We start from the raw sequence: 23,922 nt of genomic DNA, 5'->3' as shown, positions 1-23,922 counted from the left end.
ACACAAACTTGTAATTGGGGTCAATAGAAATGGACACGGGGTTCTTATCCATCCAAGTTTACCTCTAACACAAATCTACACTGCATTTCCATTGAAAGTGTCTGAGGATAAGCACAAAGAATAGCCGATGCCAAGCTACCTGATGCACAATTATGTCTTTATGGCACCCATAGTGAAAGTTTGATGCAAGCGTCTCTTGTGTTGTTGTGACCTATAAATGGTAAACAGTGTTATTGTGTGTGCAGGTGTCAGGCGCCTCTGGCAGCTTGCTGGAGACAGCTTTTAAACAGTGGGACTCCCAGGGGAATCTGGAGTGCAACAGCCACCACAACTTCTCACATCCCGTCTACATTGTTTTAACAACAGGTGGAGAGAGACATGCAGTCACACGCACAAACAAAAACACAATTGCTTATCTGTTGGGCAACAAATTTCTTTATGCCTTCATACTTTCTCTCTTGTTCCCGTCTTTTTGAAGACAAGGGCTTCCTTGGCCTCCTGAGCGGCCTCCCAAAGGAACTTCAGAAACTGTTTCCTGTCACCACATGGCGGGAATCCCATAGCTCAGCTGGTTTGTAATAACTCAGTATTTTGCCATTATTTAAGGTCCACTGTGTGACAATCATTGACATCTAATGGTGAGACTACAGAGTAGCCCCCCCTCCCTTTCCCAAGTTCAGGGAACTACATTGGCCTCTGCATACCAGGAAGAACGTCATTGTTTTTCTTGCGCAAAAAATGACACTGCAAAATGCTGGCCTCTGTAAAGCAACTCCTTTGCCTACAGTACAAATAAGAGGCTTACTGTAAGGCTAGGAAAATCAATTACTAAGTGATTTTACACTTACTGTATATACTACATACAATTTCTGCAAATAAACCCACATATATGTTGAACACTGGACCTTTAAATCATGACAAATAATGACAATGGTGATAGTTCTGAAGGTCAATTGCTGTTGATTTTTTAGAGGAAGATTCTGGGTTTCTGCTGGAGTTCGCCTCAGTAGAAAATATCAGTCATGGTGGTATGGAAATTAATTCTAGCAGGATGAGAGGAAACAAGAATGACATGAAAAAGGAAGTGAGGAGTGTCACTGGAATTCTGAACCCAGCCGCATGTCTCCATTTGGGTGATGTTCTACTGTTTACCGTCGACACACGTCACTATCCTCAGTATGATCTGTAAGTCAAGTGCATGATCCATTTGTCTTCTATAAAACTTGCTGGACACTTGACCTCAATCCCTATATTGTCTTGTCTTTCAGAGACAGCCTGTACAACACTAACAGTGACTTTGACTGGGGTGCATTTAGACAGCTTAAAGAGGAGATGACTTTGTCTTGGACCCCACCCAGCTTCTTCTCCATGGTCTTTAATCAGCCTGGTGTGCATGTCTTTACTCTGAGCAGCAATCAGCACAAACGCTTGGTAACTACATTTCAAATAACAAAAAAAAACATTTAAGGCTTAAATGTGTAGTGTATGCAGTGTCACTTCAACTTCATCTAACATTCCTCACAAAATTACATCATTAAATACAGTGCTTTGAAGAACCTCCTTATGAAATGCGAAAGGCCTTATTTTCAGTCCCCCATTGTTTTGTTTTATTCTGCACTAATTCCCTGTAAAAACGGTTTTAAGGGGAGATGTTTCAAGAACTGAGGGTTTAAGGACAGAGGATTTTGCCTCAAATGCAGATAGTAAAGCTGCCAATTTTTTATGGTTGTTTAAACAATTAGATCCTAATCAAATACATGTATGAATACAATGAATAGATCACATTGACTTCAAAGTATTCTTCTTACTCAGTATGTACGGGTGATGCCTGCAGGGGCCCAGTGTTATGAGCCTGGCCCCTTCTTCCCCACCATCCCTCGCCATGTGACTAGGGTGGGAATCCGTAGGAGAAGCAACCTGTTACTTCGCCCAGATTGGATGGTGACTGGAGGATTGCTATTTGGAGCTGTGGTCATCCTGTGTTTATGTGTCACAGCCCTGGTTAGTGATGTTACATGAATATGCACTACCAATATCTGTTAGATTCAACAGGTAAATCATAAATATATCCCACATCTAGATACTGTTTCGTGAATATGGATGGCCAGAGAAGAAGCCAATCAGAGCACGGTATCGCTTATTGCAGTTGGCCTACCACATGGATGACTACTCATCCAAAGGTTCAAGGGTGATCTCACTTAGGAAGACTCACCGTAGCCAGCAAATCAGAATGACACAAGACTCCATTCAAGCAGGTGCGTTATTGTCGCTGTAACCACAGATACGACACACAATCACATGACTACCGTTTTTAGAAATCCTAAAGGCCAACAGTTACATAATTTACATTATTGATGCCCCTGCACCATGGACATATGACACACACAAACACTGCACAGAGACCCACTCACCCATGGTTTGTCTCTGAAAACTCTTTATATAACACTGACAGCTGACCCTTGGGCATTGCGCCCACCCACCCACCCAATTACACTTGAAAAAGCTCCTGTCATTGACTTCATACCATGGGCAGTGAGTAACAAATAAAGTTTTTTTGTTTTTTTTAGTAATTATACATATATACATATATTATAATATATTTGTATAATGGCCTTGAAAAGAAACAAAAGCACAACACTTGCCAACTAAAGCACACTTGCGAAAGGATTCGAGAAACAAGACCTTGGAGTCAATAGTAAGATTTAGTGACATCTATTATGTAATATGTGGCTAGTATATTCAGTTTCAGCCAATAAAGCCTCCTAAATGTTACAAACATGATCTTAACGGCATTGTTTTCTGAAGCTTATGTGCATGCATTATCATCAAATCCACTCCAAAAGCATAGGCACTGAGTGAGAATACAGCTTATGACCGACGATCATACTGCTTTATGGTTACATACCTTCACAAACCGTCACCATAAAGCAGTTTAATTGCAATTATTACCAGTATTTATCAACAGGAGAAGAGTGACACGATAAAAGCTGAAAAACTTCACTCTCTCTCTTCCCTAAGATCTTCTTTCCATCTGTATAATTCAGCACACCCATAGTTTTGAATACAAACAACCACTTAAAAGAAGCAGGCTGCATTTGAGAAAACAAATAATAAGACAGATTTCATCATGCAGTCTATCAGTCCATCTCGAATTTAAAAGGGACAAGCTGCGCTCACACACACTCACAACAAACATATAGCGATACATCACTGCTGTCTGCACATACTCTGCAAGAACAAATAAATGTGTTCTTGTTCTTGGGGCGGCAAGAACACCCCAAAGAAAGGAGAGAGAGATGGAGAGTGGAGTATATACAGACCTTAACAAAAAGTTAGAAGTGCAGGAATTTTCTTTTTATTCACAACACCTAGAACAAAGTGCATAAAGTCTATGTATTGAACGTGGATGGGGCAACTCTTAACACAGCTTTCCCCGCCATTATCCCGCTCTAAACTCCCTCTTTTTTACTAGTTTTTAGATATCTTGAATTAACTTTAGATAGATAGACTGAAATTGTAGATATCTCGAACCTTGTGACTAGTCATAACGACATTATAGATTGTAGATAGACAAACCCCATACACATGAATGGCAAAAGTGACGTCATTCTGACAAGTAAAAACTGAACTGCAGACATCTCTGTGACGTCATTTTGACTAGTAAATACTGAACTGCAGCTATCTGTGACGTCATTCTGACTATTCATCCATCTATTATCTACCGCTTTATCCTGACGTAGTAAGAATGGCGTTACAGATATCAGTAGTTAAAAAAATTTCAATGTTAAAACCGCTCACCATTATATGTCGGGTTCCTGCAGCTAGCAGTAGCAGCAGCATCATCTCTCCTCCTCCTCCTCCTCCTCGGGGTGCTGGTGAGCGTATCTCTAGGCTGTATCTCCACAGTGGCGACATTTACAGTTCTGGGTCACAGCTGTACCCGGCAATTTATATTTTGCTTTTTAAAAAAAAACAAAAAAACAAACAAAGGCGCGTTTATCCATTTTCCGGCTGTACAATCACTAGCTAGAAAGTAAAACTAGCTCGACACTAGCTAGTTTAAACTAGCTAAAACGTATAGCTAGCTCCAACTTTTCAAAGTACTGAATCGACCGTGATTGGCTGAATGTTTAGCGTTATGAGATCACGTGACTGCCCCCCCCACACACACACACAAACACACACACACAGCACAACTACAGTAATGAATCCGATAATTTCACATTTAGCATTAACATAGCTTGGTGGAGTTTGTCTTAGCTCTTGCTAGCTATTGTCCTTGATAAAATGACTTAAAATGTGTTGTATATTCTTATGATCTCTCCCTCTCCAGTCTGTGGTGACCCGTTAGAAGAGTTCTGGGATTATGAGCACCAGGTGGATCTGGAGGCATTCAGCAGCAACACCTTCTACAGCCTGCTGCTCAAACAGAGCCTGTCTGTCACCACACAACTGGGACACCTCACTTCTGAGGTCAGCAGCTCCAACATTAAACACAAACGTGTTGAGAATATGACTTTGTCACTTTCGTCTCTCAAACCCTGAATATTTATTTTCCCTGAGACACACAAAATGAATGTCCTCTATCATCGCAATGAACAAATACTTGATACTGCAGTTAAATTCATAATTCACATATCGGTACCATCTTTGCACCAGTTTTTTTCAACTTTTAGTTGAAAAGAAGAAGTTGATAAGAATCTGTATTCATACTTTTCTAGTATTGATGGCCAGTAGTGTGCTTTGCACTACAGGTTTGCCATTCACCCATTCACGCTTACATTCATACAGCACATCTAACACATTCATATGCTGTCAGGAGCAACATGGGTGAAGTGTCTTGCCCAAGAACACACATAGCCTAGCGGAGCTGGGAATCAAACCCACAACCTTCCACATGAAAGACAAGTCACTCTACCACTGAGCTACTGTCACTCAACTCTTAAGTACATTTTATATCAGAAAATTAAGTACAGTGAATGGCATATACTTTAAGACTTTTAAGACTAAGTGACTTCTACTTCTACTTTCTGGTAAGATACTTGTACTTTTACTCAAGTATCCTTTTTGGTACTTTAAACAAAGTCATTTTTATGAATACATTAATGCAGTAGGAGGATGCGGGGGATAATTTTATGTATAGTTAATATCCTTTGCATATCACAGCCAGTTTTCTGTATACGTCCATGTATTGTATGCCTGTATATGTTCTTTTATGAGTTATGTCCACATAGCTTTGATGTCACGGTAAAAATCAAAGTAAATCTTCACATATAACTTGCATTATCTTCTTATTTAGCCTTGTTCTGTTATTTTTGTCCCAGTGGCCTCATGCAAGGTTCTGAGTGCCAATGTTTGAAAGTAGATAACGTTTGAAGGTGGCTCTCTATATCCATTGATCCAATATTACTTCTTATGTTTCCCTTTCTTCTTCTTCTTTTTTTTAGTTTATCTCGTCTTTATTGTTATCCCATTCACAATGTTCACGTCTTTTGACAAAGATTGGATGTCATAATTTGAGTGCATCTGTTTTAAGTTGCACGGCTCTTCCTGTGTGTATCATCAAATTGTTGACTTTGGCTGTTGTTACAGCCCTCAGGACACTGAGGTGATAAAGATGTAAAAAGAGATGGGACATTTAGCTGTGTTATCCCAAAAACATGTAAGTCTCATCAGTTGGTTAAGGGTGTGCTAGTCGCGTAGGGTGGAGTGAGATGTGTGGTCTGATTACTACCACTTTGTGATGTTTGGGTGGTAGCCATTTCATGTACTGTACATGTCTTGTGTGCATCAAGGTGAAGGACTTATACCAGGGAGTGCTCGGGAAACTGCAGCCACTCCATCCACACCTGCTCACACAGGAGACAATGGGGCAGGGCTGTGAGAGGATCCAGAGGGAGGTGGAGAGGGAGGTGGTGCGACGAAAGACTCTGGCCTCAAAATTAAGAACTCTGCTGGAAAGTCAGCTACAGGTTTACATTTTTCTATCTATCTATACACGCAGCAATGTCTCATCTAAAACATTTGAAACACGTTTGGTTTCATTCGAAAAAACAAAATTATTATTTTTGGTCTGCAACAGTATGCCTGAAATTGTGTTTTTCTTTTGCCACTGTTTTATAAGCTCAATAAAGTCAGTAAGTTCTTACAATTACAATGAGCTACTATAGGAACATACTTTCTAATTCTACTTAAGAAGTGACTTGTCTTTGACAGCAACTTTCTTTTAGTTATGTTAGTATGTAAAAATGTAAAAGAAATGTTTTTCTCTAGGTTCTGAGGGAAGAGCAACGGGCCCAGCAGAGAGTCCACGGTGTGTTTACGGCTCATCTCAGAGAGTGCACCAGATTACTGTCCAAGATTCATAACACCAACCAGTCATTTTGTGAAGCACACCAGCAAAAGTAAAGCTTTCATTTATAGATTTTTTCAAAATGTCACCACAACATAAATCCTCTGACACACTGTTGTTTTCTACCTTCAGTGTGATACAGAGGATAACATCCCTGGTGGATGAGATGGGAGAGCTTCTATCAGGAGCATGTCAGCGTCAGGGCGCCTGGGAAATATTGGGTGAGGGAACAGGAGCCAAGCTTCTTTGCCCAGACTCTGGAACTGTGCTGACCAAAGAGCACATCTTTGGTGAGTCCATCACCTCTGAGTAAAATCAGTCATGAGTGCTGACTTTTAATCTTAGGGAAACAACACCACCTGTTGTTAAAATGATGCACTGCAATAACAATCATGTCTTGTCATTGAAGTGGTAAAGGGAAACACACTTTGTGTGTTGTTAATATAAAGAATGAAAAGAAATGGTTTAATACATGGACAATAATAGTATACTGTTTGGTATTTTGTAGAATTTTTGTCAACAAATGTATTTCAGTTGTGTGACGAGTTTTTTAACTTTTATAATTTAATCTTAAAATATACAGATACTCCTGCTTTACCTTCATAAAGTTTTTTTTTCAATTAATTAAGTCATATAGTTTGTCCAGTCTCACAGCCTGTGATGTATGCTTACTATAAAATCAAATAAAACTCATTTGAAAGTGACATTAGATCTAATTGTAATGGACAGCTGAAATGAAAATTCAACTGAAGTCACTTATTTTAGAGTATAATTCTTCTCTCCAAAAACAATATTTCACAAAATGAATTATGAACAGTCATAGCTATCCCACCAATGTTATCTCTTGCTTGATTCATGCTTCTTCACTTACAGTGCTCTGCTAAGTGACAAAATCAGCACAGAACACTGCATGCACAGTGTGTGGTCCAGCTGTAATCCAAAACAGCTTTAAATCGTCATCATAATCTTTTGATGATGCTCACAGACCCATTCTCCTTCTGCCACACTGCAGGTCCTGATGGGTCCCTGCGTGTCTGCCGGGCACTTCATTGTGATCCAGTCACAGGCCTTATCAAACCAAATGCTCACGCCCATATGTTGCTGAGCAGCTGCCACACCACAGCAGTGCCAACCGATTTCCTTCTGCATCCGCAGACTGGCCGAGTTATGCCCATTGCTGGCAATGTGGCCTATGATCCAGCAAGCTCGACCTTGGTGTTTACAACCAGCTCTTGTACAGGTAATATCTGTGAGCAGTCTCAGCATGTGAATATGTATGATGGAGACTCCAGAACTGTGAAAAGCTACAACAGATCATTAACTTGCATTTGCACTGATACCTGGAGACACAAAGCCAGATATGATTCTTGGGATAAGACAATACATGACCTGAAATGTATTGTATGGTGATATTTTTTCTCTCTTGCAACAGATATAGCCTTCATACTGTATTTTGTGATTTACTTCCTTCCTACTGTTGCCTGGATAAATACCAGTTTTATCCATTTCAGACTTTTGACTGGTGACAACCAGTGGCTGTGTCACTGGTTGTCACTGGTCGCTATTCTTACTATTACTGCATAGGGTTGATTTATTTGTTAAAAATTAGCTGGAAATAATGGAAATAAGGAAATGCAAGTATGAAGGAGAAGTGATCTGAATTTTACTGACAACTTTCAGCTACAGAAAACCACATCATTGTTACAACTTGACCGACAGTGCAGTTTCACAGAACGTGTATTTCTACAAATCATTTTCATTTCCTATTTCAAAATATAATAGTATTTTTTTAATCTAATTTGCAGTGGGTTACTTCAAAGTGTTTCAGGTCTCAGATATCAAGGTGCACACAAACTTAACACAAACTGAGCACAAAGTGCGGCATTATGTTATAGAGTCTAAACTACATACTTTAAAAGATAAAATGCTTAGCTTGTTGACACCTGGCAGTGTAAAAATAACTTGCATCCAATCTTCAGTTTGCCATTCTTCATGTGTGCCATTTTTTAATCCAGGTGACAACAGAAAGTGGGACAGTCCTCTTCTTCCATTTATTCCTTATCCAACCTCTGGCCACTCAGACCAGCCTCTGTCCAGTGCTCGCCTCAGAGGCCTCAAACCTGGTCAGAGACTGCAGCTTGGAGCTCCCATGGCAGACCCAGACACGGGGGTCCCAGTACCCATTCTGGCTGTGACTATCCACCCTGAGACCGGACTTGTCTACCCACTGGGAGGAGTGCATGTCTGCCCTGTCACCTGCCTGCCTCAGCCTATACAGATTGGTTACCCCATGCTGGACCCCAGGACAGGGAACATTGTGCTCACAGTTGGCGTCAGTTTAGATCCAGTAACAGGTCAGTGCTGCTGGTGAGATCTCAGTCCAGTCTGTATGTGGGTTTCTTTTACTTGCAATGAGTTAACCTTGCTCTTCATGACTGTGTAGGAGCTGTGCTGCCAATAGGTGGAGTTCTGCTGGCTGAATCCTTCATTGATCCTCTGAGTGGTTGCATGGTGAGGGTAAGAGGAGCCAGCATGAGGGCAGGACAACTGGTGCCTAATACAGGAGGATACCAGGCTTTACTAGACAGCAAGGTGCTTGATTACATGTAAACATTACTTTGGTTACAATTAGAAAGAAGCAGGGCATATTCAAACACAGAATGATGTTTGTACTGCCATTATATCCAGGAATCTCTACTAGAAATAAATACAATAAATAAATGAGTAAATAAAAATCCCATTGAGTCAATATGGAGAAGAAAAGAAGAAAAGAAGAAAAATGAAATGAAAAATATCAAATTTTCTCAAGCAGGTTCTGGCAACAATGTTTAAAATATTGGATCTCCTGAAGCCACATAATGAGGAGTGGGGTTCAGATTCAGCTTTGCAGCCTCATCCGAGCAGTGAGAGAGGGAGTGGTCAGCATGATCATCTTCTGGCTGCCACCAAGGAGCTTCAGCAGGCCTGGGGAAGGAGCCTGCACTGTCAACTCCAGCTACAGACCAAGCTGGAGATCCTGCTGGACTGGGCTGTGGAACTTCAGCAGCATGGAGGAACTCTTGGTGAGCAAATGATAGTCAGAGGATGAATAGATATGAGGAGTGAGTCTCTTGCAAGCACAACAGCCATTTGGCTTCTCTGTGTTGATATGGTCCACTCCTCCCCTCCTCTTTGTTGAAGCAAATGAGCTGCGTTCCTTCTCCAGCACTTTGAATTTACTTATCTTACATTTGCTGCAACATATTGTAGCAATGAGTCCAAAAATATCCAGGTATTAAAAACAACACCATAGTGTTGAAAAGAGGTATCATCAGACATAAGTATGGCTAGATGCCTCAGATTATGATGAGCAGTTAACCAGGGCTGATATGTATAGTCATCTGTCTAATGACCTTAACATACTGTATTTAATTAGTATGTGGACAACAAACTGTTGCTCTCGGCTCCAGGCTCTGACAGGCCTTCCTGGCAAAGAATGAACACAATAATTTTGTCTTGGAGCCAACTTGAATAGAGCATATTTTCTGCATCTAATCTTCAACAAGACTTTAGGAACAACAAGAATCTAGTGTGAAATTAAGTGTGACTAGCCCTTAACCTATTTAACTATAACAAGATAATATCAATATTCAGTCAGAGAGAGATGGCTGGCTGAAGATCAGACTGGGTGATCTCTTGTGTGTGTGATTTGTGTTATTTATAATGTGGTCACCGGGGAGTTTGTGTTACCATTCCTTTGTAGTTGCGTGTGTGTTTGTGTGTGCTTTGCAGCATATATGTAGGGGTGTATGTTCTCTGAATCTGATTCTGAGTTTTGTATATACAGTAGATAATTGAACCCAACCAGCTTGCTTCTTTTGTTGTTAAATCTAGGAGAGATGCCTCTGTCAGACTCTGATGTGTGTGTGCCAGCTCTGCTAGGAGTGGAGTACCCTGACCCCATGGGATCTGGTCTTAGTGTGCCTGTGCTGGGATGTCAGACTGACATTGTCTCTGGGATTACAGTACCCTTGGCAGGCACCATGGAGGACCCAAATGGGAAAGGTAAAATAAAAGGACGTTTTGACCTTCCATTGTTTCCATTAGTAAAATTCTATTGAAGTTGTTTGCTGTGAAACTTTCCAGGGCTAGTGGCGATCCGATATGGATCTCAGACTGTGGACCCAGTGACCGGTGTATTGGCCCCAGTGGTCGGAGCCAGGCTGGATGTCACCAGAAAAAACATCTTGCCCGTTTCAGCTTCCTACTGGCTAACAGTGGTGGATCAGACGGATAGTGTGCAGGTGAGGTGGGGCAGTAACCTATAGAGATGCCACATCTTTAAAGCTCCAGTGCGTAACTTCTGTCACCCCCTGAGAAATTCTGAGTAATTACTGTAATGGAAAATAACACTTACTCCTTATGCTGCTTGTTTCACCATATATGCTTGCATAGCTTGGTTTAAACATTCACACAAAACGGATGTACTCCCTGTTTGATAATCTTCCTGTTGCTTCAAGGCCCTAGGCCACATTTCTCCTTCTCCAGGCTTCTCAGATAAGCTAATGACATAACAACTGGCTATAAACACGATGTGCCCCAGAGCCATTTGGACCCGCCTCTGAAGCACTTCAACAATCCATTTGATACTCAATCTTTTATATCCTCAGACATCTTAAGACCATTTTTTTTCCCCACAACATTACTAACACACAACCAGAATCTCTTCATGACGAATGCATATAGGTATGCAGATCTCACACCACCCTCAGCCCTCTGCTACCCAGTTGCAAGACGTGCCAAACTGCTGAATGTCCATGTTTTTTAGCAGTAGAATCGACTTCTAAAACCTTTCATAATCACTTTGTGGCCTTTTGAGCCCAACTCCAACATGTTGTAGTTGTCTTACTTTACTAGCACTTAGTTGCTGTTATGCTTTTGTCTGCCTCGCCTGTCAGTCTTGATGTTTACGTAATCACTTCCTGTCTCAATGTGACAGAGACAGTTGCATGGAGCTGATGGGCTTATATTAATATATATATCTACATGTATATATATATATATATGTATATACATACATATATATATATATGCCAATGCTTGAATGACATTTATTTATATTTCTAAAAATGACGCACTGCAGCTTTAATGAGAACATGTTTTGTACTTGTGTTACTTCAGCCTGATAAAGACGTATTCCAGGCTTTCTCGTCTAACGTTCGTCTTTTCTCACTGAAATCAGTGAATCTGATGTACTTCCTTTTGTTGCTGCCAGGTAGAGGCGCTGCAGAGAGAGGTTTGTGTGAGAAATACTTACTGGCAACATCAGAGGCAGCGTGAGAAAGATATTCTCTCTGAACTGGACTCAGCTTTTTCCCAGCATCTCTTCAGAATCACCAACATTAATTCTTCTCAGGTCAGCAGGTGGGGTTTGCTGATTTGGCTGTAAATATTTTATATACCCTGGGCCCTGAGTATTGGGGTGGTGGGCTGGAGTCTTTTGAGCATGTGGAAATGATTAAGTGGATGTGTGAGTGGGGAGGCAAAGGGCATAGAGAAATAATTCAAGGAAAGCTTTTCATATTCTGCCATGCACTGCAAGTAAGCAGTATAGCGTCTGGGTTTTTGTACACTACATTTACTCTTTAAATTGATATTGTGTTTGTAGATATCCTTTGTGGCAGTATGCAAACCTGTGCATGCGATTTTCAAGTGTAAATGTGCAAAGCAGGTCCAGTGGTCAGGGAGACAGCTGAGGGAAGCATCTGTGGAGCTGCACGATTCATCGCAGTCCGAGGCTCAGAGGAGAGCTGCTCAGCACTGGCACTTGGCTCTGATCCTGCCTCAGCATGTTTTTCACATCCTTACACAAGGTAAATTGGCTGCCAATCTGGCAGGATGAAGAAAATAAAGGAAATTGCAGTCATGACCTGCACTGGGGTTGTATTTAATGCTTTCCAAACAAAAAGGTGCTCCCTGCCAGCGCCTTATATCGCATCCTTCAGTTTTATAGTAATTAACATAACTTCATTGTCCAATGCTTTACTTGGGTTGGTACCATGTCTTTGTACTTCTCCGTCTGTATGTACAGGTGATGAGGAGGAGTGGGCTCAGGAGAATGTTTGGCATTCAGAGGTTTTGTCAGGCCTCGATAAGGTCGACGTGTGTATGGAGCAGCTGCAGCAAGACCAAGAAAATTGGACAACACACGGAGGAGACTGGGATACAACTCTTCATGCTGTGGTCAGAATACTGCTTTTGTGGCATGAGTCAACTTCACTATCAGGACAGCTGTGGCAAATGTTGGTGCCTCATGATGCACTTGGTATCCTGTGAGGTCCAGTAGTTTAACTTGAATGGCTCTGAGCTGCACAATGTGATGATGATGTTCAATTACCCAAACAAAACAAACAACAACTTACAAAACCCTCTTTATTTGTTCTATTTGTCCTCTAGGACAGAGAGGTGAGGCAGAGAGAGTTGTGGGAGCAGTGCTGTTCCATACAGTCAGAATTGGAGGCTGCACTCATTGCTTTGCACTTTGTCAGACACCTTTCTCAGCTCCGTGCCGACACTGCTCAGGTCTAAACCCAGACAAACACACTCAATAAATGACACTTGATCATCATTAATATAAGGTCATGTATGTGTTTTGTTTTACCGCCAACCCTGGTTTGTCTAATCCTAAACTCTAAAATACAAAATATCATAAAAGTGATAGACATAATCTATCCCCCGTGCTATTGTGAACCACATATTTCCTCTCATTTGTGTAGGCCGTGCTGTGTGGGAACTTTTGGTACAAAGACTATGGTCTGATCAAGTGCTGTGGGCAAAGGCAGACAAAGGTCTCCGGTTTGCTTCACCACAAGGCTCTGCCTCTGCTGGAAAGATTGAATCAACTTCTGGATGAAAAACACTGTGCTAGTTTTTCTACTAACACTAGCAATCGGCACATTTCAGGTACCGAATCAGTAGCAGCACAATAATACATATAGCCACAGAATTGTTGTGGAGAAGCACAGTTTCTCATTGAATAATGACACTATTTTGCAGATTTGCTTTTCTGTGTTATTGTCATCCGTGAGTTTAAAAGGTATCTTTGAAATTGCTCTTCTATCAACCATATTTCCCAGTCCTGTCTCCTGCTATAGCCTGTACATTCCTAGGTTTAAGGCTAAAATACTTTTATGCACATCAATTTGCAGAAATATAACACCATGTCAATTTGTAAAACCCTGTGCCATGTGGAAATGCCATTGGTTCTTATTTATAGCAGCAGCACATAAAGTACAGTGGGACAAATGAAATCCATTGTAATAAAGGGTCTTCATGTCACACAGTGCAACACTGAGGCTCATTTATGCATTTTTCAAAAACTTTTTGACAAACAATGAAGCTCTTTGTTAGAGATAAATTAGCTCCATTGAATGGGGCTGTGTGTGAACATACGCCACTTTCCAGTGGAATCAATTTGTATGTGACCTTCTCTTTTTTCCTTTCCACATGATTTCACGACAATTCAAAAATACACAGACTACTGCCCGGCTTGTTTGTTTGTTAAGGCTGATATCGGAACTTTCAGGTTTATCAACAAAACAGGCCTACGGACTGGAGATAGCCTCTAGAGTCTGGACAACATCTGTGCCTGGGGTGAAAGGTATGCACTTTCCAAGCTGCTTAAGCCTTGTGATAACGTGTGTGGAGAAGTATGTTGCTTGTCGAAAAAAAAACTAGGAGGTGAGAGTCATTACAATTATGGCAAAAATGTTGCCTTATATATTATATTATATATAATATTTGGATAATATATGCAAAGTTTCAGTTTTTGGCAGGAGCAGAGTCCACTGGGGTACATTTGAAAAAACATTAATGGTTCATTTCTCTGTCAAATCTTGCTCTCTAAAGTGAAACACATCAAAGTTTTCCGCCTTGTGTCTTGTGAAGAGTTCTTGAGAAGCAACTTTGAAGTCTTTCATTTGAATTGGTTTGCTCTCTGGCTGACGTTAATGAGTTCTTGTGTTTCTAAAGGAATCTCCACACAGTCTCTGAGGGAGCCCGTCAATTTGGCTCAATCCCTCGACAATGGTCTGCAGGCCAGCTCAGCACAGACACGCAACTCACAAAGACAGACTGCGTCTTCTGGCATCCATTCCCAGGGTGAGGTGGCTGAGGAGAAACTACAGTTCTGAGAGCGAGACTACTTTTACCCCATGTTGTCCTGTGTTGTGCCCTTTATCTTAACTAAAATCTGGAAATAACTTCCAGTTAAAGAAAACACAATTATTCCCACGCCCAATGCTGTGCACCAGGACACTTTTCTTTAACTGATTTTTGCCCCAGTAAAATAACAATTAACTTAATTTTAACTTTAAGTACACAAAGTGCTACAGAAGCAGGTTAATATGTTTTGATTCTTTTTTCCAGTGCAATTTTATCAAATATTTGGTGACACTTTTACGTGTCATGTTAGGACCCAAGAGCAGGCAGGCTTGGGTTAGCCAACATGAGGGAAATAGTTGAAATCAGTTCCTAACAGTGGTGAGGATAAGCATCAACGGCAGCATGCACATTAGTTAGAACACATTAGAAGTTAGTGAAAAATGCAAGCAGCGAGCAGGCACTAGAATAAACTATGTTCTCAGGAGAGCTGTGATGTTATCACAGAGTTTACTGTTAGGATCTGGCAACTGACTGCAGGAACAGGAAATATAAAGGCTGAGTTGATTAGTGGATTGAAAGCAGGTGAGCTGATTGCATGCTGGAGGCAGATGCGGGAGAGAAAGGAAGAGACGTAGGAGGAGACAAGGCGAGGCATGACAGATACCAAGGTTCTCCAAATCAAAGAGTTTTATAGACCTTTTAAATTGAATTTAATTGGCAATAAATGGAATTGAATTCCAACTCCATTAACCTGCAACGTTCTCTGAAATGTTTGGATTGCAGTGTCTGTTTTAAACTTTAGTTGCATATCTTAGAGTCCCCTAGAAGCTACAGCCAGTTGCTGAACGAGATGATCTGTAAATAGAGTAAATTGTCTTTTTCTAAACTTGTTGCTTTTACTATAAAGCTTATTAATGTAGTAAACAAGGCGAGAGAGTAATTGTGCCAAAATGAGCAAAAGTCTACTTCATCTAGAAAAGAGAATGGATTTCCCCCTCTCAACGAGATGAGTCAGAGCATTTCCAATGATACAACACAGTTCCCTTAATGTTAAAATGATGATCATTCATTCTATTGTTGATTTTCTCACAGAGAGCCAACCTACAAACAACTCTGCCCAGCCTTCACACATCTCTGTCCCCGCAGTTCCAGGTAACACTATGACGTAAAACACCACAGAGCCTGCAGCAAAGTGCAAACACCATTTTAATTCATCATCCATGTTGTTCTTGGCCCCCAGAGGAGGAGTGGACCAAGCTGCTGGGGCTCTCACCTCTGTTCCAGCTGCTTAAGAAGGTGGATCAACAGCTACAGGGCTCAGCATGTGGGGCAGGGATTCTTAGAGGCGGGATCAATGGTAGGTCAGAGTTTTGAAGCTCTAGTGCAGGGGTCTCCAACAAGTAGCTCGTGAGCTACCAGTAGCTGTCCCTGTCCAAGCAGCTTGCCAAAGGTTTTAATAATGAAACAGTCCGCTTACATCTCTATCCATTTAAACTCAGGTGTCCCACCCCCTCTAACACTAAAATGATTAGTTGCCAATTAGTTGTCAAATAGTTATAAAACTGTGATGCTGTCAGTGTGATGTGTGTTTGTCACACAGCATTTGGGATGATTTTATCGGAATCCCGACAGGGTTGAGGGCTAGGATACCTCTGAGCAAAGTACCCAATCCCATTTGCTCACGAGGGCATCTGGCCTACATATGTGGATCACTGAGCATGTGATCTGCTGTGGTGACTCCTAAAGAAGGAGAAGAAGTATGTTTGTATAACATTGCAATTGCTTTAAAATAAAATAAAATAAAATAAAATAATATATTTAATATAATGATAATGGAATAATAAAAAAATCCGATCATTCCAATCTGGGACAGGAAATAAAGTATTGCTGGTGAATACATCTCCAAGTGACACTCGAACACATGAAGTCATGTTCAAGAGCCTGAAATAACCACCATGGTTATTCATTACACAAGAAAAGGCACACAGGCATTTGTGTTACTGATGTGCCTGATTGCTGGCCAATACCACCAGATATTTTCATTGTCTGAATTTCCAAATTCCCTGAAGGAATGAGCTTATAGATATATATGTAGGATTCAGCCATTGAAATTATGTGGCTGGGCTGTGGCAAACAACAGACTTCATGACTTTTATAATGGTGACACTGACCTTTATATACTTTTAATATTTATAATATAATATAATATAATATATGATAATAAAATATGTTAAACTTTGGTTAACACTGCACTTCAGTGGGCTACTAACATGCACAGGAACCCAAATAAAATCATGCGCATCTTGTTTAGTGGTGGGAAACTACCGCTGCGGGAAACAGGTTGCGAAAAACTTCAACCCACTTCAACCCACTGAACATGCACGTAATCACCAAGCAGTAATTATTTCCATCTTCTTCGGAAGTCGGTTCGATAAAGTCCATCATCAGATGCTTAATGGGTTTATTTGGTGTGGGATGTCATTGATGAGGAACATTTATTGCCCTAGCAGAATTTGCTGCATGTGTGATGCAAAAATCAGAACAGATGTGAACACCAGGATGTGAAAGTCAGAAGCAGTTACCAGCAGCACCTGCTGCAGCATCGTTTGTGGTGAATAAGCTTCACATTTTCACATTCACAATAGATTCAGGCAGGCGACTGACATTCCATAGCACTGAAACTAGAACGCGATGAGCCAAAGGGCCAGGTGAAGTTCACCAAAATCATTAACAACAATCAATCTAGAGTCAGTCAAATCAGGCCTTGATGTGCAAGTCTCCTGCAAAACATTAGTGCTCTTTTTGCAATTTTGTCTGCTTCATGAGTCAATTTGTCACAGTCTCACCATGGACCATGGTTGAGAGGGAGCCGCTTTCTGGCTAATTTGGAATCCACTATGTCAAACTCATCATCTGTTTCTTGGCTCTGAGGTCATGACAAATACTGTGTGGGACACAATGGATGATATTTCAACAACACTGCAGGAGGGTGAAGTAAGTATATCATTTGTTAAAGTGTGGATTCGTGTTCAAGGTGTCAGGACCAGGTGAGAGAGAGCTAGTGACGCCTCAGCCGATATAGTTAGTTTCACAGGCCGGTTTCTATGGAATACAAATCATATACATACTGCAGTGACATAGAACCAGCTGGCAGACATAAGCCTTGCAGATTGTCTTACACTGTGATGTGAAATACACCTGGACTCTCACAATATCAACTCTCAGGGGACAGAGAGTTGATGTTGTGTGACAGTGCCAATCTTGGGATAATGTCATCGTCAGATAATAGTGGCTTACTATCATGACTGAAATTGAGAAGAATGGATTTGATACATTTATGACAGAGACTGTTATTATTAGTATTAGTATTATTAATGATAAACCCATGTGCGGGCGGGTTTGTAACTTCTGGAGCTGTTGCTTGGAGATCCTGTGAAAATTGATAATTGACTGTATTTATTTTCTTCACAGTGAATATTGCAGCGTGCACTAGTGAGTCGTCACATGGAACCATTATATCCTCTTCTAATAATGACTCCAAAACTGGTTTTATGCCATTGATAGCTTTTTGTTTGAGAATATTGCTTTTGGCGCGGTCTGTAACATGATTTTGGGTGAATCCCTATTGGGTTTACATTTTTCTTCAATCCAGCCAATCCAATTATACTTCAAAAATGCTTAGCCCACCTTTTGAATGGATCATCAGCCACTTCACGAGGTTTGTGTAGGTCTGTCATGACGAAACAAACTTCTCACTACATTAGGTCGGGTCATACTTTCCATATTCCACAGATATGGCACTAATGTGAGCACCCCTTGAGGCTGAGTGTGCATTGATCCTATGGACCAACTGTACATGCTGAATATGCATGCATGGAATTGCTACTGACCCTGGTTTTATTATGAATAGAAATGCAGGCCTGTGGCCTTCACATCCTTGATAATGGAAAGTGTTGAAAAGCTTGTCCCCAGCTACAGGAGTATGTTGACCCCATGGAGCTTATTCCCATTTTCAGAAGCCTAAGGCATTAATTAGACTGGTGTTTTTTGTGCAGCCCCATCTAATGGGATAAAGGCTGATGTCAACCTGCATCTGATACTGTTGGTCCTCTTATTCCCAATAGGGAGAGACCAGAGAATGTGTGTCTATTGACGTTTCAGCTGATCTTAGGCAATCTCTACAAGTGCACCACAAGGCTCTGTAATCTTGCTGTTTTTTTCCACACTATATACAAATGACTGCAGGACCTACAATCCAGAGATAGCATACTCTTGACGACACAGTCATTGTGTCAGGGTAGTCGGTGGATGCATCAGCTGGCCATTCAGAGGGGATTTTTGGTTTCTCTAGTTTATCACATGAATCCATTTTAACAACTCTCCTCTTCTAAAACAACAGGTTCGAAATTTACGACTTTATTCTCGTAAATTTAGGACCTTATTCTCGTAAATTTAGGACTTTATTCTCGTAAATTTAGGACTTTATTCTAGTATATTTAGGACTTTATCCACATAAATTTCTTATTCTCGAAGTCTGTGAATTATTTTTTTCTCTGTGGCCCTAACACTCGTCGTACAATTACAAGCAGAAATGTGCTTGGGAAATTAAAAAAAAAACAGAAACTAAGCAGAAAAGGTGTCTGAAACCATGAAAAAGGGAACACAGATGGATTCAATTACAGTAACTTCAGGACTAAAAGAGCCATGTCTAGCTTTGTGCCAACACCCATCATACATCCCACACCATTTCCTCTTTTTAAGGACTATTCATGACTATATTTAATAACTTCAGCAGATGAGGCACTGTGTTTACAATCTGGAAACAACTTGTTTTTGCGTGTGCTGATATGTAGTAGCCTATGTCGATGTGATGTGTAAGACACACGCCAATGCTTTTCCACAAACAAAGAGAAATAAAGGTATTTTCATTTTCACATGTTCACACAAATTTAAGGAGGCTTCTCGGCATGCACGTAAAAGTAATGGTACGTTCTGTTGATAACATTGCTCTACAACAGTGTAGCAACATGTCCACAGATAAAACTTAATAAATGTGTCTTAATGTGAAACGAGACAGAAGTGCGGTTGAGGTTGTTCCAACTTTCTGAGTTATAAATCCGACTTGAGGCAGCATTCCTATTAAAACTTCCAACTAGGAAAGTCAGACTCCAACTAAAACGCACCTTATGACCTCACCCTAAGACCATAATTGTCCTGCAGTTCCTGTTATTTATTGTGCATTTGTTTTATCCAGACAGAGACAACAGTTTTGTGGATATCCTTGATGCTCAGTGGGAATGTGAGGGAGAGCTGATTCCTTTAGATCCGTCAGTCCTGAACCCCAGGGAGTTCCTCGTCTACCACCATGGACTCTTTCTGATGCAAACATTGTGTAATCTAAAACTGGTCAGTGACAATTTACTTGTATTTCTTATGTATTTCCTATTTGCCTAACAGTAGCCTTACTCAAAGCTCACTCACTCACTCACTGATCTTCTACTTCAGGGGGCGCTGGTGGCAATCCCAGCTGACATAGAGCAGTATACGCCTGGACAGGTTGCCAGTCTACCACATAGAGACAAACAACCATTCACTCTCACATGCAAACCTATGGTCAATCGTCCGATTTGCCTAATTTGCATGTTTTTTGACTGTGGGAGGAAACCAGAGAACCGGGAGAACTGACTCTAAGCTGTCTGTTATTATATCATTTATTGTGTAGAGTTGTCAGGCAGGAACAAACATTTAATAAACACTTAATTATCATGGGCTAAAGAAAAAACTACTTTTATCTGTATTTATCTTCCATTGACAGCTCCTCAGTTTCCCCCTCCCCTCAGGTTAAGAGTCTGGGTGTCATCTTCGACAGTACACTATCATTCCAATCCCACATCAATAACATTACCCAGCCTCATCACCTCCCGCATCGATTACTGAACTCCCTCCCCCCCCTATTTTGATATATATATATATATATATATATACATATATTATCATTTGTAATAAGATTAGGTTTAAAAAAAGCTTGTGATTGTTCTTTTCTTTTCAGACTCCAGCCATTTCAATTCAGATAGCCGCAAGTCTCCCAAAGAACAACTATTTGAACAATGCCTTCAAAAATTCCTTCTTTTATCAGGTAATCTTGTAACCCTTGTCTGTAAACATGTAATTCTTAATGTTCATTGTGTTTTACGCCTGTACTTTGAGTGATGAAAAGCTACTATTAGACTATTAATTAAAAATGAAATTAAAAAAAAAAAAATTGTCGCTAATTGTTAATTAGAATAGTCGCTTGTCTGTGTGTCGCGTGTAAAACGAAGTCACAGTGATGACTGTGACTGCAGTGATGACTCCGCCCACGTTGAGTAGGTACCATTTTTGTAGTGGAAAACCAAACCTAAACTGTGCCGTGGCGAGCTGGGACCATAGTGGAAAAGGGCCAGAGACAGTTGTGTTGCGCTGGTTTCATCAGCATTGTGTGAACTCGTAAATGTCACATGTGACTGTAGGTGCAGGACTTTCGGTGTGTTTATGTGACAACGATAGATAATAAAGAATAAAATAGTTAAATAAGTAACAGAAGAACAAAACAAAACAGGGATAGTATAAAATGCAGCCGAATAACTGAAAAGACCCATCTAGTGACTTAACAAATCTGGTCAAGCTCAGGATACACCACAACATGCTGCACCCAGCTGCTGTTTACATCTTTTAGGAGCCCTCATGAACGCGGAGAGGGTCACGGGGGAATTACAAGGGGCAATTCAGTGGACAGCTTTGGCCAGTGAAAGGTTTAATTGAAAAATCCTCTCAAAGCCTGCTGGTATTTGGACACAAAGGATTCTTTTTCTGCTCACTCCTCTGTGTCCACATGGGACAGGGGTCAGAAACTAAAACATCAAGCATTTCCAAAGCTTCATGTCTCCTTCCTGAGCCTAGCGTTATAAAGCTTGTGTCTGCCGTTTGCTGTCAGATGTTCGTTTAGAGACAATTCTTATACTGTGCAACATTTTCTATGCACCACTTACTCCTGCTTCCATCTAGAATGCATTTATGCATTTAAAGGGGATCAAATTAAAAAAAGCAACCATGTGTTGATATAGTTTTTCCATGTCCAAGGTTCAATAAATAAATAGAATAGAATAAATTAATTAATATCTACAATTTAAGACCCCTAAGTAGTAAAACAACCCGACAAAGGAATGAGGGGAGAATATAATCAAACTATAAATATACCATATTTGTTTAATTTCCTTGAAAATATCACAGTGCACGGTATGTGTTATACAATATCACATCCTGCATAATTTTCCTCAATGAATTAGACATCAATATATCTTTGCGCGCCTCATAACTAACTCTGTGTTGCCTGTGAATGGCTGCTCTGTTGGCAGGAGGCAGAGGAGATGCTGTTTGTTCGTCGCCAGAGGCTCCAGTCAGTGGGAGGTTTCTCTCTGCTGCTGCTCCACTGTCTGTCCCATGTGAAAATGAGGGACATGAGCTCTGACTCTAGTCCTGCCTTCCAGAGGCTGTTCTTCAAGGTACAGACAAGCACTCAAAGTGTGACTGAATCCATTTTCTAATGATTCAACATTATTATAGTTACTATGTCATTTCATTACTTATTGTATCAAATTGATCCTTGTGTTGTTGCTGATTCTAAGGTACTGCAGGCATGCTTGGGAGAGCTGTTTCATTCCAGAATCGGCATGTGCTCCACAGGACAGGAAGCCAATTTACGTGTGTGTTTTCAAGACCCAGAGGCCCCTTCTGGGGACAAACATGGAGGTGTGTCAGATGTACATGCTGCCTCCGTGCTTTACAAGCTTCACAAATCAAGCAGAGGATTGCTTTCTGAAGGCGTAAGAACAGAATAGTTCTTCATGTGTGCATGGTTTACTGATGGATAAAAGCCAAACTGTTTGTTTGTCATGTTTTGAGCAGGAAGTGGAGGAACTTCAGAGGAAACACAGAGAAATCTTTCCCATCTTGAAGGACTTTTGAGAGAGAAGAGCTCTGAGGCCACGGAGAAAAATCAAGACCAGATTGCATAAATACAAGATCAACAAAGAAAAACCTCTTGTTTTTCCACGACATTTTGTCCTTTAATAGAAAGACGATCAGCTACACACTGCTCAAACAAAGATTGTTGTGTTGTGGGCTGATTGTTGTTGTGTAAATATCTTCAATATCTATGTAGCATTCATTTTAAAGTATGTATAAATATAGTACCACCAGTACCAGTTTATTCTCATAGACCAGTATTCTAATGTCTTTTTGCATATTTCTTACATTGTGTGCAATTTCAAGCCTCCAAAAATGTGATCAGTAATCTGATCCACTGTCCTGGTTTGCAGCTCTAATTTTAGTCACTGGCATACCGAGCAGTTGTTTGTTTAGCGTGTCAACTATTCTTCTCCTTTTTTCTTTTTTTTTTACTTTTATTCTTTCGGCTTTTGTTTACAGTGAACCTTTTGATATTTCAGACATGAGTCGAGTCATTAATTACAAAATCTTGTATCAGTGGTCAGTCATTTTTTATTTTGCCAAAAGTAAAAATATGTCATTACAAACTCGACATCATTCACCTTATAAAAAAAACCAACACATTTTTTGTCTTTTAACCCCACAAGCAATCAGTGTAAAGAGTCTGTGAGTGCAGAAATGTGTTTTCTCTTTTCCCCTCTGCATGGGGGGGAAGGGATTTACTACAAAAGCCTTCCCGAGATTCCTCTGATGGCATGGAAAATCACCGTGAGTGTGACGGTTCAGTGCTGAGTGGCTCGGAGGGCAATGAAGATGATCGTCAAAATGATTCCACAGACAAGCCCGACAACATTTAGGATTTTGGCTGTCCTTGATGCATCCTGAGCTACAGCTGATTCTCCAGCAGCATTTGCATTTTGTGCCTTACATATACAAAAAAAAGCAATAATTAACATCCCATTCTATATCAAATCCACATTACAACATAGTAACATACTTTTGCAACTAAATAAATAAGCAAACAATAGAAGAAAAAAAGTATAACATTGAGGCAAATTGACTTACCTTGCAGGAACAAACAATAGCTGCAATCCCAAGAGGCAAACAACAGCATATGGTATTAAAGATGGACCATGCAAGGTAGGATGGAGCAACAGATTGGGTCTGGCCTCCTTCCATATTTTCTCTGTCTTGTTGGAAGTGGACAGAAGTTGTGCTGTCTTGTTAAGTGTCTGGATAGTTTGGCTGTTGAGTGTAGCTACCCCCCATCCTTTTATCACTGATGGGTGTGGTTTAAGGGGTTGTAGGACTAAAAGTAGTGTTGGCTGTCGAGTGGAAAACACAAGTTATCCCCAACAGATTTCTTATTACTCAAATTGCTAATTTTACAGTTTTGGAAAGATTTGTCCATGATGTCCTTGTGTTTTACTTTCAGTTCAATA

The 23,922-nt window shown here is 40.6% G+C and overlaps 2 protein-coding genes across 2 annotated transcripts in view; one reads left to right on the top strand and one right to left on the bottom strand.

Annotated features, from left to right (window-relative positions):
• zgc:162608 (uncharacterized protein LOC100037332 homolog) overlaps positions 1-4,030 on the bottom strand; it is a 10,594-nt gene extending 6,564 nt beyond the window's left edge. Inside the window, exon 1 of the mRNA XM_058634522.1 lies at positions 3,799-4,030. The gene's annotated coding sequence lies outside the window, so the exon portion shown is untranslated. The remainder of the gene's footprint in view (positions 1-3,798) is intronic.
• The window catches only part of si:dkey-103g5.4 (uncharacterized), a 24,072-nt gene extending 150 nt beyond the window's left edge, over positions 1-23,922 (top strand). Inside the window, exons 2-31 of the mRNA XM_058634517.1 lie at positions 246-366; positions 479-571; positions 972-1,185; positions 1,269-1,431; positions 1,813-2,001; positions 2,081-2,255; positions 4,334-4,473; positions 5,796-5,972; positions 6,274-6,404; positions 6,485-6,642; positions 7,365-7,592; positions 8,368-8,706; positions 8,796-8,944; positions 9,165-9,414; positions 10,226-10,396; positions 10,478-10,635; positions 11,607-11,747; positions 12,063-12,204; positions 12,423-12,574; positions 12,788-12,913; positions 13,108-13,294; positions 13,917-13,991; positions 14,363-14,491; positions 15,587-15,646; positions 15,735-15,851; positions 19,749-19,900; positions 20,544-20,630; positions 21,889-22,035; positions 22,159-22,356; positions 22,439-23,922. Of these exons, the coding sequence (XP_058490500.1) occupies positions 246-366; positions 479-571; positions 972-1,185; positions 1,269-1,431; positions 1,813-2,001; positions 2,081-2,255; positions 4,334-4,473; positions 5,796-5,972; positions 6,274-6,404; positions 6,485-6,642; positions 7,365-7,592; positions 8,368-8,706; positions 8,796-8,944; positions 9,165-9,414; positions 10,226-10,396; positions 10,478-10,635; positions 11,607-11,747; positions 12,063-12,204; positions 12,423-12,574; positions 12,788-12,913; positions 13,108-13,294; positions 13,917-13,991; positions 14,363-14,491; positions 15,587-15,646; positions 15,735-15,851; positions 19,749-19,900; positions 20,544-20,630; positions 21,889-22,035; positions 22,159-22,356; positions 22,439-22,498 (4,629 nt within the window). The 3' untranslated portion in view covers positions 22,499-23,922. The remainder of the gene's footprint in view (positions 1-245; positions 367-478; positions 572-971; positions 1,186-1,268; positions 1,432-1,812; positions 2,002-2,080; positions 2,256-4,333; positions 4,474-5,795; positions 5,973-6,273; positions 6,405-6,484; positions 6,643-7,364; positions 7,593-8,367; positions 8,707-8,795; positions 8,945-9,164; positions 9,415-10,225; positions 10,397-10,477; positions 10,636-11,606; positions 11,748-12,062; positions 12,205-12,422; positions 12,575-12,787; positions 12,914-13,107; positions 13,295-13,916; positions 13,992-14,362; positions 14,492-15,586; positions 15,647-15,734; positions 15,852-19,748; positions 19,901-20,543; positions 20,631-21,888; positions 22,036-22,158; positions 22,357-22,438) is intronic.

Source organism: Solea solea, chromosome 7, assembly GCF_958295425.1.
Source record: "Solea solea chromosome 7, fSolSol10.1, whole genome shotgun sequence".
In the NCBI taxonomy this organism is placed as follows: Eukaryota; Metazoa; Chordata; class Actinopteri; order Pleuronectiformes; family Soleidae; genus Solea; species Solea solea.
This window is presented reverse-complemented; position numbering and strand designations above follow the sequence as displayed.